Source organism: Vicia villosa, linkage group LG4 (assembly GCF_029867415.1).
Source record: "Vicia villosa cultivar HV-30 ecotype Madison, WI linkage group LG4, Vvil1.0, whole genome shotgun sequence".
Lineage (NCBI taxonomy): Eukaryota > Viridiplantae > Streptophyta > Magnoliopsida > Fabales > Fabaceae > Vicia > Vicia villosa.
The window spans coordinates 82,537,639-82,553,783 of record NC_081183.1 but is presented as its reverse complement, the minus strand read 5'-3'; the positions used below and the strand labels follow the sequence as shown (position 1 = coordinate 82,553,783).

General features: G+C 33.5%; 1 protein-coding gene and 1 pseudogene across 1 annotated transcript; one reads left to right on the top strand and one right to left on the bottom strand.

The window, feature by feature from the left end:
- Positions 1–9,490, top strand: part of LOC131597429 (uncharacterized) — a 38,631-nt pseudogene extending 29,141 nt beyond the window's left edge.
- A 5,060-nt stretch (positions 9,491–14,550) lies between these two features.
- On the bottom strand, positions 14,551–15,075 carry LOC131597428 (uncharacterized). The gene has a single exon (XM_058870129.1). The coding sequence runs from the start codon at positions 15,073–15,075 to the stop codon at positions 14,551–14,553; it is 525 nt and encodes a 174-aa protein (XP_058726112.1).
- Between the last annotated feature and the right edge of the window lie 1,070 nt (positions 15,076–16,145).

The following is a 16,145-nucleotide window of genomic DNA, read 5'->3' as shown; positions in this document are numbered from 1 at the left end:
CTATAAGTAATAATTATGGTGGAAACTAAAAGAAAATAAGAAGGTAACATATAATTAAAGTAAATAGATAAAGAAGATAGAGAAAACTCAGCTTTTGATTCCATATGGTTGCTAGAAGAGTGTCCATGGCATATCTGTAGGCTCTGGCGCGTCAGATCTTGTTTAGCCTTGATCAAAAGGCTGGTAGCGTGAGGGCATACGGTATGGGTGAGTAGGCAAGCTGCGCTGGATCTGCAATGGATAAAGAAGAAAATAATGTTAACAAAATATTATGGCGGAGGCAGGGATCGAACCTGCGTTCTCCCGCCTGAAGATCCTTGGACACGTCTCTCATCCACTGCGCCATTTTTGATTCGCTGTCAATGTAACACACAGATAATAATATACACAAAAGTTAATCGTTCATAAATTCAAAAAACAAACGCGCGCCCCAGGAATCTCATCTTCTCCATTTAGACTCTGTGTGCGGCTACGACTTTGCTACCATCTTGCTGCGATTTTCCTCTATAGCCAAACCTGAAAACTTCATACCTCACACAACACGATATATAAATGCCAAAGAAACAAACGGTTCGATCAGAAATCACGTTCTAGACACGATAGTGTCCTTAATCCGGGCCAATTTCGCTTATCTCAGAAAAACCTAAATCGGACCTTGGAACCCTAGCCATGGCGAATTCACGAGCTTTCATCTAGGCTTCAATTAAACTATCCAGAAAGCTTGGAAGTATCATTCTGAGTACAAATATGCAGTCAATCCACGCTAAACAGTAATGAATTATTGAAATCGAACGAAAACAGAAAACACCAAACCGTGAACGTATCTTCATAATTCCGAAGGTCTTGACCGAGAATAATGATACCATTAGCTTCAGTGAGCGGCGAGGGATCTTCTGGGATGCATAGGAGGTCTTGAATCGTCCTCAAAATAATTCTGCCATGGCACCTTCATTCACGGTTTTGAAGCTTGAGATAGGACTCTTCAGACGGCCTCCACCCCCTGTCAAATTCGGCCCCCCTCTCTCTAGGATTATTGTATGTATATATAAGGCTGAATTAGGGCTTGAATCTCAAATATTGAAGAAAGATCTGATTGAATATGGCATGAAAACTTTCTGTTTTAGTTTGATTTTATTTTCCACACCTTTTGGCACGTTTCCTTTGATCCCATACTGATAACCTCCATTACTATTAAACCATAATTTTATTTAATTTTAATAAATAAAATCAAATATAAATAAAATCATGACAATAGATAAAAATTGATCCATGGGTCCCTTGGATAATTAAAATAATTTCTTATGGACTAATTCAAATATTTTTATTTCTTTACTTGATTTATTTAGATTTTAAAAAAATCTAAATAAAATAAATAAATGTTATGAAAATAAATGAATGGCCTTATAGTTCCTTATTTAGGTCATATTTCCATCCAAAATTTCAGGCCCATTAACTTAAAAGTCCAAGATTGGTCAATTAGAGTTTTATGCATTTCTTTAATCTTATCCAACTTGCACCGATCATATCTCATTCAATATTTATCATATGGAGACAATCTAGGACATTTTAGAAAGCTTAATGAGTCCTTTAAGATCCCCTTTTGGTTTCATCTCAATTGGGTCTACCATGTTCAAGTTATGAGCTTTGAGAAAAAATGCCTTTTGGCGATCTTTTAGAAGGACCTGTAATGTATTAGCTCATATTTCTCAAATGAAGCATTTTTAGACTTGGCATGAGGGTACTTTGAATCATATGAGAGACCATAGAATCCACCTGAGGTATCAGAAGTTCAAATTCCTTGATTAAATCAGGAACCCTAATTTAGAGGCTATTGTTTAGGAGAGAGAGACTGCATGCTTGATTATATGAATCTGAAGAGACTACTTGCCATAATATATTGAAATATGGAGGGCAAATTTTGGGGTATGACATAAACCATCTAGCCAGCAGTGGTACACAACACATAAGAGTTCCTCGCTTTTTCATAGTACGAGTGTGTAAAGAATGTAGAATGTCTCCCAGCAAAGTAGGTATCGGATTGCGGGTTAAGAAAATGTTGATAACGTGTACACTTATGAATTGGTCGGGATTAGGGAATAAAACCAACCCATAAATCAAAAGAGCCGCAACTTCTTCAAAAGCTTGGTAACTTCTATTTTTAATAGTGATCGAGCCTTTCCCATTAAGAAGTTAGCAAGTAAACCCTTGACTCCACTCTTTGTTTCCCAATTGGACTCGATTTCTGACTTTCGTAAATGTAAGGCAGCAGCAATGATTTCAGGTATTGGAATCTTTTCTAAACCAGTGAAAGGTAATTGATCTCGAACAGGTAACCCAATTAGTTCAGAGAACTCTTCCAAGGTGGGTACTAGCTAGTAATCAGGAAATATAAAACAATGATGTTAGGGATCAAAGAACTGGAACAGGACTCGTATCATGTCTTCTTCAAATTTTGAGGTAACCAAATGGAGTAGGTGACCGTGCTTTTCGGTGAATTGAGTGTTTCTGGGAAATTCTGATATTAAGTCCTTAAGTTCAGATGGTGCTGTTGAGATGTTGATTCGGATGTAATCTCTGGTAGCGGGAGCCATTACCTGCAATCACAGAACAAAAGTAAACTCTTCGATCTTTGAAATGATTAGTGAGAAAATGATATGTTTATGATGCTTATGATGTCATGATGTCAAACATGTGGCACACACAAACAAATCACACAATAGCCTTAGGTTTAAAGGCTTGCACGAGGTTTATATGTGATACCCTCCGCACTGAAGTTGAGTTGGTTTAAACCTGTCTTAAAATAGTATTTGGGTTCTATGATCCTTGGAGACAACATCTCAATATGGCACGCGGACGGCCGATCAAAACATCCCTCGAGGATAACCAACTTTGATCAACTTCAAAGCCAGTCACTTAATAGGCCACAAGTCAAGTTCAACTAAAGGTTCTAAGACAAATTAGTGTTTAATGACATTTCGGAAGCCTAACATACTCCTTGATCGTTTTCAAGGGATATCAGTACAGACCAAAGTGTCGCACTAACGGTGACTACCAGATCAACCATATCGGTACATGTCGTATGGTTTCCTTGGTCTATTGTCACATACTTAAGGTATCTCGAGATTCGGGTTAGAATCTTTCACACAAGTAAATACCCAAACAAACCTTTGAAAAATAGAACAATCAAGACAAGCAATTGAAAACATCGAAGTGATCTAAACTCTAAGGTAACCCCTTTTGAAAACATTTTGTTTTTGAATTCCCCAGCAGAGTCGCCAGTTCTGTCGTCCTCGGTTTTTCCTCGTGGGATACGAACTGACTCTTCTTTTATTTTTGAGTTTTTAAAAATCAGAGAGTCGCCACCGACTTTTATTTTATCCAATTAAGGAAAGGTTTATAAAAGAAACAGAAAAAGACCTTTAAGAGATTTTGGGTTCGGGGGTAGGTTATACAAAGGGAAGGTATTAGCACCCCTTTGTATCCATGGTTATCCATGGGCTCTTAATTGCTTATCTCACTTGTTTGAATCATTTGTCTTGCTTTGAAATGCTTGTATGTGGTTTTAAAATACCTTTGTAAATTAACTTTGTAATGATCCTTGCACGGATGTATACAAAGTGTTTTATCTTTCAAAAGATGTTTGATGGTTTGAAAAAAGATTTTTAACTTCGTAATGATCCTTGTTCGGATATATACAAAGTGTTGTCTTTTTGAAGGTTTTGTTTTGGAAAAAACAATGATATGTGATAGCTTTTAATTGAGCAAGCAATTAGGAGGTATACCCTAAGTTCATAAGGTTTATTCCCATTTCTTTTTAGAAAATTCTCCTTTGACAGGATGTAAACAAAAGTTTGGATTTGTATTTGAAACGGTGGAATTGATTTTGAAAAGAGCAACAGAAGGGATTACCCTAAGAGGTGCAAGTGTGATTGTGTTTTGTTTCAGATATATTTGTCTTTGAGATTAGTGATCTAGCGCTTCAGTTTTTGTTCTTGACATGCACGCAGTTTTATATGTACAGAAATTAAAGTGCGGGAATGTAAAATGCGGAAAGTAAATCTACGCTATTACATCGATTGTGCGGGAAATGTAAACTACGCTATTTACATGAATTTTACAACCTATACACTTATCTATGAATTTAAATTGCAATAAGATAAAGGGAAAATGTTTTTGGATTTTTGATGATTGATTTTAATTAGAATTAATGCATGATTAATTTAATTAAATGAGAAAAAGGTAGAAATAAAATTTAAACCTAAAAATTAAGTCTAAAATATGTTCATATTGCTTGTTAATTAATTTTAAAATAAAATTATTTTTTTTGGGATTTTTGAAATTGTTTTTTTGAAATTATTAAGTTAATTAACATATAATTATACAAATAATTATACACATAAATTAAAATTAAAGATAAAAATATTCTAAATATGTACAAGATTAGTTTATAATATATAAACTCAATTTAATAAAATAAAATACTTTTTTTCTGATTTTTTGATAGGTTAGAAATAATTTAAATGAAATATATGAATATATATTGATTAATTAAACAAAATATATTAATTATTAAGAAAAATCAAATATTTTTGTGTCAAAAATTAATACAATATTTTATTAACCTAAAAATATTTTTTGTGTATTTTTCTGATTTTTAAAAAATATTTTTAAATAATTTCACAAAGAGAATTAAATAAAATAGAAAATATATTAAATTATGATTCTGTGTGGCAAAGCTTTGAGAGTCCATGGTGCGCTGTAGCTTCTGGCACGTTGGATGAAACTTTAATGAGATCTGAGGACTGATGGTGCGAGGGTACATGCTAACGCGTGTTTCATGTCACACGTGATCCATCTGCAAACGAAAATCAAAACGCGCGCGAACCAATTTGAATCAGCCAATCAGGAGATGACACCTCGTCGTCTTCTTCCTCTCGCCTCTACTTTTAACAGCGTTTTTTACCAAAAGCGCTGTAATACACCTCCTTCATCCCTGCAAAATAACGAATAGGGGCAAACCTATACAAAAATATTTCGCGACATGTCCATTTGACTCGTCCAGATCCACTGAACTTAAATATGCCTCTGGTTTATTCTAATTTTGCCTAAATCGAAGGATCCCATTTCGAGCTCCAAGAACCCTAAAATGGTATATGCTTCAAACCTTCATAAAAATTAAATTAAAGCTCCAGAAACGATCAGGGCACAAAACTAAACACAAATATGGGATTACATCTTATTGAATATGCATGAATAATAGTATTTTTGTAAATTTCAGTTTGGACAAACCGTGAGCTTTTGAGCTCGATTCAGTGAGCTTCAAGGCTTGAAATTGATTTCGAAAGGTTCAATGATGTTCAGGGATCGTGTTTAAGTATTTAATTTGGATTGAATTGAGCTGAAACTTCAAATTCGAATTTCAAATTTCTTGCAAAATTTCAAGTATGATACAAGTGTGTTACAAGCATGGATTTGATTTTGAATTCGTGTGTGTCCTCTTACTGAAGTGTTCTACTTCATTTATAAGCAATGAATGTGCAGCAAAGCTAAGCTATCTTGCATTTATGATCTTTGAACCTTTGAATTTTTTAATATAAAAATCTTTGAATTCTTTAGCCATGGCTTTGAATTTTTTTCACCCTCTTGCTCTAGGCCTGCTGTACCATCTCTATGTTGCAGAAGTTAAGCTACCTTGGTGACTCAAGCAAGAGACAAAAGCTTTGGATAATGATCTTGCACCATTTCTTTTTAATTTAATTTTAAAGGTAATATAATTAAATTAAAAAAGAAATAAAAATGTTATGGGCCCAATGTTGGTCGTGGAAGCCCTTTAACAGTATTGGGAACATGTTTGGATCATGAAAACATGGCCTCTTTTGGAAAAAAAATCATTTTGATCAATGCTAGTTTCATGCACTTTCCCAAAAAATAGCTAACTTCAACAAGGCATATCTCCCTCAATTTTAATCATATGAAGGAGTTCTTGTACTTTTTAGAAACCTCAAGATGTCCTCTACAAGCTACTTTGGAAACTTTTTTGCATTTGGAGAAGTTATCTTGATGTTATGGCCTTTGATAAAAAACCACTTTTTGTTGACTTTGAAAATGACCTGTAATGTCCTGGCTCATATTTTCCAAATGGTAAATCCAATGACCATGGGATCAATTTCATTTGAAAGATAATTGAATTTCCTTCAAAACAAGCTTTGGTTGGAATTTTTTGGATGAACCAGGAGAGAGTTATGGCCAGTCAAAGTTAAGTTGACTTTTAGGAGAAAACCCTAATTTTGAAACTTAGGGTTTTGTTGATTTCTGATTTTTTCTTGATGAATTATGATCAACCATTGATCAAATGATGAATCTTTTGACAAAATATGGATGTTGACAAAAAAATTCATTTTTGACTGTCTGTTGACTTTTCGGTCAAACTGGTCGTTTGTTGACTGTTTGAGCTGCTGACTGTGCGTTTGAGCGAATTGAAGTTTAAAAATTTGTCTGGTGGTACTTTGATACATATGGAGGTCCATTAAATCCATTTGAGGTCTTAAAAATAAACTTGTTCTCCTGAAAAAAAACAAAAACCCTAGTTAGGGACTGTTTGTGTAGGACACAGTTAAGCGTACCTGATTTTTGTGCAGTGTTGAGTCTCTGCTGATCATGTGATTATCATAAGACTTCTAGAACAAAAATCTTGGAATTTTGAAATGCAAAAGATTGACTTGATTGATGGTACAAAACACGGAGAATCGTGCTGTCATCGGGTTTGACTGTTAATTGGCTGTCCGAGGATTAACATAACAGTTAAAGTGAAAATTCAATAGTTAAAGTTAATTTTTTTCTTTTTGTTTTTTTGTTGTGTTAATGGTGAAAATTTATTTACCTGAGCTGTTAGAAAAACACAAACATAATAAATAAATAAAATATACTGTACGCGAACGAAATTACCGATAATAACCTTGAAAAGTATTTAATGCACAGAAAAATAAAGATTTAACTAGCAGAAAACACACATAATATTATCTTAATAATTAAACGACAGTACGACAGATAGTACGACATTTAATATTGACAGTACAAATATTACATAATATAATGAACAATACGACAAATAAAATAAACGGTACATTATTTGAAAGCGAAAGATACGACAAACTTTAAAAATGACGATTAAAAACCCATGCTATAAATAACATCATATAGATGAACGGGAGTGTAAGCAACCCAGGTCCGCATTTTTCAGGACTATGCAGACAGAAAAAGGACATGATCACCACCAAAACAGTGATGACCATAAGAAAAAACGTATCCATCCACTTTGCCATTTTTGCCGAGGAAGAAGAGAAAATAATTATGAGGTAGAAGTTTGAGAAATGAGTGAAATTTGATGTGAGAATTTATGGAAAAAATGAGGGGTATTTATAGAGTGAAAAGAAGGATAGAGACGTTGGGGAATGAAGTGATACCGTACAAAAAGGAAAATTTGAGTGGTAGTAGGATTTGAAAGAAAGTGTATGGTAGGGTTTGAAAAGAGAGATGTATGGAATAAAGTTAGGATTTGATTTGAAAGAAAGAGATTTGAAAAGAAAGGAAAAGATTTGAAAACAATAATATAGTACAAAAATTAGTGGGAAACAAAAACTAATAATAATTTACTTGTTACCAGTACAGTCTGAATCCCCGGACTCTGCGCCTGCAAAATTTAATTTTGTACCAATTGCGTCAGTACTATTTATCTGCAAATAAATCTCAAATAAATAGCGTGTGTGAAGTGATAAACAGTACTTGGCGTTTGTGTAAGAATAAATTCAACAGCGAACCAAAATACCGTATAAGAAATATTCTAAAAACCGAGTATTCATAAAATCAGGATATTTATGAAATAAAATCCAAGATTATATGAAACTCCCAATTTTTAGACAGAAGTCTATTGCCTTCTTTTTGGAAAAAGATGCGGGCAAATTTTGGGGTATAACAATTTTCATACCTTAATTGTGTCCATGATACACATACCATGTCTCACACACCACTTGAGATATTCACCCTTAACGCATGCTTGAGATGTATGATTCTTCATTGATGCTAAAATGCAAAGGAACGAGATGGTATTGACTAAAATTGTCAAGGTACTCACTCTCTTTTCTAACTCTCTTACTTTGTGTTTAGTATTGTTAAAGCTTAGCACTTTCTTTTTGTTTTAAAAATGGTTTTGTATTGTTAAAGCTCAACCACTACTCTTTTAAATTACACTTGCCTTGTATTGTTAAAGCTTGACACCTTTTAAAACTTATTAAGTATTGTTAAAGCTTACCATTTAAAAACCCATTGAGTATTGTTAAAGCTCAATACCCAAAAAGATTTTGCCACTTGGCTCTTTATTTTCACTCTAAAAGGAACTACAAATGCCCTGACTTCCCTATTGCACTTAAGGGGTATGTAGGCACAAGATGCAATGTCTTGCCGAACACACTTTTAAAAAATTCTTTTCTCACCATCCCACTCTATTTAAACAAAAACACATAAACACAAAAACAATAACAATAATAACAAATATATATTTTCAAAGAGGTTCCTACGGAGTACCGTAGATGTGAGGGGTGTTAATACGTTCCCCTTGCATAACCAACCCCCGAACCTAAAATCTTTATTTATTTTATTAGTTTTGATTAAAAAAACTTCGTTGGATTTTATTTCTCTCTTTTTCCCATTTCCTTTGGAAACAATAAAGCGCGGTGGCAACTCTACTAAAATAACGAGTTAAGTCAATTAATGGCTTAGTCTCAATTTTTCACCGCTGCAGGGTGACATATCTACAAATGTGTTTGGAGTCTGTGGTCCATATTTAAGGTTCATCTATGTGTTTCTGGGGTGGGCAGGGTCTGCAAGAGATTCTTGGGTATTGCAAAATGCTTTACATCGTCAAATTTCTCTTTGAATTCCAAATGGTAATAGATTGACATTTTTTTATTTAGTGGATCAAATGTAACTATATGATTTTTTCTTTATTTTGAAAAAAAATCACTATAGGTAAATACCTTCTTGTGGATGTGGGATATACAAATGGCCATGGATTTTTAGCACCATATAGAGGGACTAGATATCATCTCAAAGAGTGGGTTGGAAACACTCCTCAAAATTACAAGGAATTGTTTAATCTTTGCCATTCAAGTGCAAGGAATGTAATTGAAAGGTCCTTTGGTATATTGAAGAAAAGATGGAGTATTTTAAGAACTCCTTCTTTTTTTGATATAAAAACACAAATTAGAATTATTAATGCTTGTTTCATGTTGCAGAATTTCATAATAGATGAAAAAAAAGTGATCAATTTTTAAAGGCTCGAGACTTGGATATTTTATCTATTATTGATGAGGAGTTAACCAATCAACAAATAGAAAGAGGAACAACTAATGGTGAGGATAAGGTCGCAAGTGTTCAAGTGACTGAAGAGCGGACAATATTTCGTGACACATATGTGATAAAAATGTTTGTTTAATATCAAGAGAGAAGAAATATTTCTTAGTCTTAGTGGATTTTAGATTGATTTCCTTTTTATTTGTTGTAGACCATTATTAGAAGTTGTTAGTTTGTATTTTTCATTTTGCTGCTTTTATTTGTTGATTTGAAATTTGATTAACATCTTATTATGCGGCTACTTTTGATTGCTAATGAATTTCTTATATATTGTGTGGCTACTTTTGATTGATATCTTACTAATAGATTTTTGTTTCTTAATTATTGAGATTTAATTGTTATCATGTGTGTTTAGTTAATTTCAAGAAATGGATTCTAGTTTAGCCAATGCAAGAAATTTGTGCCACAAGTCATTGGGAAAAAAAGATCGATGAAAGAAATATTGAGAATAAGAAATATGACGTAAGAGGTTATTTCACATGGAATTTGGACATGGAGTGTGTTTTAGCTGAAGCACCTAGAGATCAAAGAAGTTTGGACCACCAAAGTGACGAAGCTTGGAAAACAGTAGCATACAACGCTTCAACTGATGTTTTATCTACATGCTTCAATGTTCAGGTTATAAGAGAGAACGTCAAAAATCGCATCAAACTTTGTCGAGGATGGTATGGGATAATTAGTGATATTCTCAGTCAAAGTGGGTTTGATTGGGATGGCACAAAATGCATGATTAATGTTGAAGATGAAAATACATGGAATGAACATGTCAAGGTATTCATTTTTAACTACTGATAAATTCATATTTTCTCTTGTTGTTCGTCATTAATTTAAGGATTGTTTCATTCATTCATATCAAGTACTAGTATATTAAGATAAATTCTTAGGCTAAACTACTGACTTTGAAGATGAAAGCATTTACTATTTTTATAAATAGTATTAATTTGGAATTGCTTTGTGGATAGTTAGGGATCTTATTCTCTACCCATTGTCCTTTTTCATCACTAATGAAACACAATACAATTATTCTGTATTGATGCATTTTCATTTCTTTTCCTATATTCTATTTGTTATTATTATGGTACGCAACAGAATTGTATCATAATAGGATATTGTTATTTCAAAGAAGTTTATCTATTGCCATAGCAGTGTGCTCAATTTGAATGATTCAATTTCTGAAAAAAGCATTTTAAAATGCCAAAATGTCCTCAATTTGTTGCCACTGGCAGAATCTACAATTATTTACACTTTTTTGTTGATATATTCATTGGTTGCTATCATAAGTAAAATCCAAGACATGTGAACTCCATAGAGATAGAAAGTGAGAGAGAGAGAGAGAGAGAGAGAGAGAGAGAGAGAGAGAGGGAGTAAAGTAACAACAATTCACAAACTCTGTAACATCCTTCTAAAGCCACAAATATTTCGCATATAATTTACGAAAAGAAATCAAATGAAATCACCAACTCAAGGGTGCCACACTTCACATAAAAAATCATAACAAATCCTGCTCCATAACACAGGTTATGTCAACTCAACACACACATCAGGTTATACTTCAACCTTTCATTAAAACATCACAACATATTTATTGTAACAAAATAAACTTCTTCATAAACAAAGCTCATAATAATTTAGTCTCATCACAAATTAGATTCAAATCCATTTTCAACATCCGAAAACCTCGAGAAACAAGTTAATCAAAGTATAGTAATCATTCGCAAAACAAGCGTTCTCAACCCGATGTTACATATCAGAGCAAGACACCACTATTATAACTAAACTAATAAAACACTCTAAAGCTATCTTCAACGCTTCTACAACTACTCTTGGTCACTTGTGCGTTGCCCACATGGAGGCAACATTCAAACAGAAAGGGTGAGTAATCACAATTCACTACAAAAGATATAAGGAAAAGATTCGTAGTCATACAAAACATCATCATATCACAACATACATAATTTATCACAATTCGTACTCGTCGGTACATCACAATTCACTTAGTCACGTTTCGTTCATAAGGATATCATAAAATCACATAACTCACAATTGTCATCACATCACAATTCACCAACAAAATTATGCAATGTCGCATAGGATGTTAATGCACAAATCTGACTCAATGCATGTGGTACCAAATTTTATAAACATCTGGTTTATCACCCTCCATGATCCCCACCATAGGATCAATTCCTTCTTAAAACTAGATCACATCACAAACACACTCAATCCAGACAATGAAATTGACGCACATCATAAGCGGACCATCGTCCTAAAATGCTATGAATGCATGATGCACAATAACGTCATAAAATTTGACCACGGCTAGTCAATTACGTCATTATTAACATAAATCATTTCACCTAGCATGTATACATATTTAAACATGCATGTCATTAAAACATAGTCATATATAACATCATAGCATCTTTACAACAACTTCACAGTATTATCATCAATTTCATCATTAAAATAGAACATATTAGCAGGGCAACATATTGTAACTCAATTTCATAAACACATAGGTACTGGAACCATGCATAAAATAACTTATATAATTCAATCATAATATAGTTCTACGCATCAGCTTCCCAACGCTTCGAACGGTGCATCAAACTGAGTCCAGAAACTCAAGTTATAGCATTTTGAAGAGTCACTGCTAGGTCTGCTCGCCTAAGCCTCGCTTGACAACCTTGGAGCGCTCTCCTCTCGCCTGGACCTCACCCGGTGAAAACCCATTTCCCCAAAGCCCTCACATGACTCTCACCCCGCGACGCTTAGGTGATACGTCCCTCCCCATACATTTTCCAGGGGCCTCATTTTTCTCTCTCGCCATAGGCTCGCCCGGTGAAAACCCATTTCCCCAAAGCCCTCACATGACTCTCACCCTGCGACGCTTAGGTGATACGTCCCTCCCCATACATTTTCCAGGGGCCTCATTTTTCTCTCTCGCCATAGGCTCGCCCGACGATGTTAGGGCGACTAGCTCGCGCGACGATGATCACGATTATGCAATTCGCAGTTTGCGATCTCGCCTCTGTCCAGACCCTCTAAATTCATGTTAAAATCAAGCACATCATATACACACTACAGGGTCAATTCATGGCATCTCCATTTCATCAACATCACTAATTTCATCATGCAATTTATCATACTTTTCACGAAATCATCATACAAGACAAAAACCTACGACTAACTTAACCCAATATCAATCATAATAATCCGAGATTACAACGATTGATTCCCTTCCTTCGCATTCTACCGAGTTCTCTGTAAGCCCTAGCCTCTTCTTCGTGTTTTCTCTCTATTCCATGATCGTATTAAATGAATTTCTTCCATTCCTTGGCTTATTCTTATTTTACCCCTGGGACCCTTCTTATGATCTTCCTATAATGCCCTCACTTACTCACTCATATTTACCACTATGCATTTAGTCACATTCTCACCTTAACAATCTATTTAATTATTATTATTACTACCTCCGTTCCTATTTGTAAGAGACAAATTGTAACTTTTTTTTGGTCCTTTTTATAAGAGACACATTATAAAATTAAATTTTATTAAATTAGAAATCTCATTTATACCCTTATTAAACAATATACATTATTTATCATTTATTGTGTATTAATGGTTTGGAGAGAATGTTCTCTGTGTATTCCCCATACACGTAATGAAGTATACATATGAAGCCAAACCTTTTCATTTTCCCTTGATATTAATTATTTGGAGGGAAAACAAATTTCCCACTAGTTATAAAGGAGGGAACTACTAGTATCTTATTCATATTTCAAAGAAAAGTATGGAAATGAACTCTCATCAAAGAAAAGTGAAAAATCTTTTTGATTTGAATAAGTTTTCCAATACTGACGATTCATGCGAAGGTGTTGAGATTGTTGAAGAATTAGATATTGAGAGTGAGGAAGAAGGCAGGCAACCAATCATTAGAAAGAAACAGCAGACATGGCATAGGAAAGAAGCAGAAGAAAATAACAGTGGTAAAAAGGAAGAAGATGACCGTATACGTGAAGCTTTGAAGAAGGAAGAAGATGACCGTGTGCGCGAAGCTTTGAAGAAGGAAGAAGATGACCGTATGCGTGAAGCTTTGAAGAATGAGGCTATAAATATGCTCCAAATATATTTCTATGGAATCTAATGTAATGTAACAGTTTCGAAAGTTGCCGACGCGAAATATATATATTTCATAACATATCCATATTACATATGGTGAATCATGATATTTTATATATTAGGTGAATAAAAAATTAAACCTCTGCAATATGGTGAATCATGATATTTTTTTTGTCACTTTCAAAAATGACTTAAGTTGCTGTATCTCTCAAAACATTATTGCTACTGTTATAAACAGATCATACAATCATGTTTTATTCGCTCCAAAAGTAATGCACACATTAAACCACCTGATAAGCATAGTTATTCCACATGATTATTTATGTTTTGCCCGACTCTTACTAACTATGTTACTGCAAAAACAAACTCGATAAAAGGATTGCAAAAGTTGCCGACGCGGTTTGTTATAATTAATGAGTACATTTTATTCTGCTACTTTCTTACTGGGTTATTTTCATTATTAAAAAATAATTTTTAAGAATAGAATAGGGTCATGAAAATGAATTGTAAATGCCATGGATTGTTGTGTTGCATTATGAAGCGTTTCAATTTTTATCTAGTTAATGAATTAATAATTGGTTACTTCAAACTTGACAATAAATTAGATATAATCTCAAAGTGAATGATTTTATTGTGTAAACTAATTTTAAATTTATAGTTTAAGTGAGGATAAGATTAGAATCACATACTGATAATTGCAAATTCTTAAAAAACATGCAGTACAGCATTCCAAAAAATCAACACTACTAAAAATGAAAGCAGTTTTATGGTATACCATTCCAAAAATGAAATATTCTTATAATATAGCATTCCAAATAAGAAAAGTTGTTGATGTATGTATAACATGTAAAAACTTTAAGAATCACAATGTTGAAGATATTCAGTGACTTCTTGTACTAGTGAAGAATCACAGCTCATTTGAATAGGTATGCCACCTTGTGTAAGTAGCATGTCTTTCTTCATATGATGAATTTTATACTTGTTACATCCATTTATCTTCATTATTTCAATCATGCATGATTAAAGAGTACTAAAATTTTTGTTGGAATGCATAGTAGAAAATTCATCAAATGCTTTTTGAACTGCACCAGTAAGCTCATCAATTGACTTTACTGGTTCCTTTTGTTGTAAAGACTGAATGGCATTGAAAAATCTTAAGTCCAAAAAATTCAAATCAGGTGAATTTGGGGGTTGACATGTCAATTGAATATCAAACTCACTTTCACTTGCTGCACGACAAAAATCTGGATCATCTTTACTAATATGAGACCTTGCGTTATCTTGCTGAATAAAAGTTGTCTTTCCTACATCTTCTCTTGGCCACATATTCTCAATGGCAGTTAGAACTTTATTTATCAAGTATGCCTTATTCACCTCTCTTGTAACAGAAGCTATGGGCTTTGTTTCTATTGTTCCTGCAACTCTGTTGACACTACTCCTTCTTGCAGGTTGTTCATACACAAATGGAAATATACCAATCTTTCCCGAGTATGTCTCATTTTCTTCATTGTCAAACCTAGGTCTAGTCACCGCACATAAGAACATAACTTTACTTAAAAAATTTGCTTTTACAGGTTATATGCGGCTCTTCTTCATCCACATACAAGTAATTAGTGACTTTATTTCTGGTAATATAAAACCACTTCTCATCGATGAAAATAATATTATGCATGGAAATAAATTTTGGATCATGAGGTAAGCTATTTTTTTCAATCATTGACAAACAAAACCTTAAACAAGCAATCATGTTATTCTCTTTTAAATAAGACTTAAGTGTATTTGTATGCCGTCGTATAATTCCGACCTTATGCAACCTTACCAATGATGTCTTAGGAATATTTAGAGCACAAGCGAGGGACCGATATGTTGACCGTTTTGATAACGGAACTTGGCGCATTCTCTCTAAATCTAATTGAACCCTTTTTCTTCCACAATTTTGTGTTCTGTTATGACAAACATTTCATGTGTCCTTCAATTGTTTCCATATGCGATAAATAACACTTCTATGAACATTATATGATGCCGTTACCCGTTCTACTACTCCATTTCTAATTAGATTCCCATTAGCATCACTAGAGCAAATCAGCATTTGACATATTGCCTTTCTATCTTCGTTGTTAAGGAAACCACGTTTTTTAGAACTTTCACTTGTCACCGAGTCTGCGATAAATCATCAAAACATATAGTTGTATAATTAAAACAACAGTGAACATTCATATATGTGTTGGTTAAGAAAATTAACAAAAATTGAAAAGAAAAGGAAAATGTATACATCTGTACTAACGTGTATCACCATGTGCATATAGTACTATTAATGTGTATCACCATTAAAAAAAATCAAAACATGCTTAAGTGTATCACCATGTATACCAACGTGTCACTATAGTGAATTGTAAACAAAATTGAAAAAAAAAACCATATATAACGTGTCACACAGTGAGGAATTTGAAAAGAAATTACTCACCATTTTCATTTTCCATGGTCTTAATTTTAGAAGATGAAAGTAAAATGATAGTGTATTTTAATAAGTATTTTTCAATATGATGGAAAATGAAGCACCAATTCTCTTTATATAGAGAAGACAAATGCATGACCAAAATTGGTGGGAAGTTGCT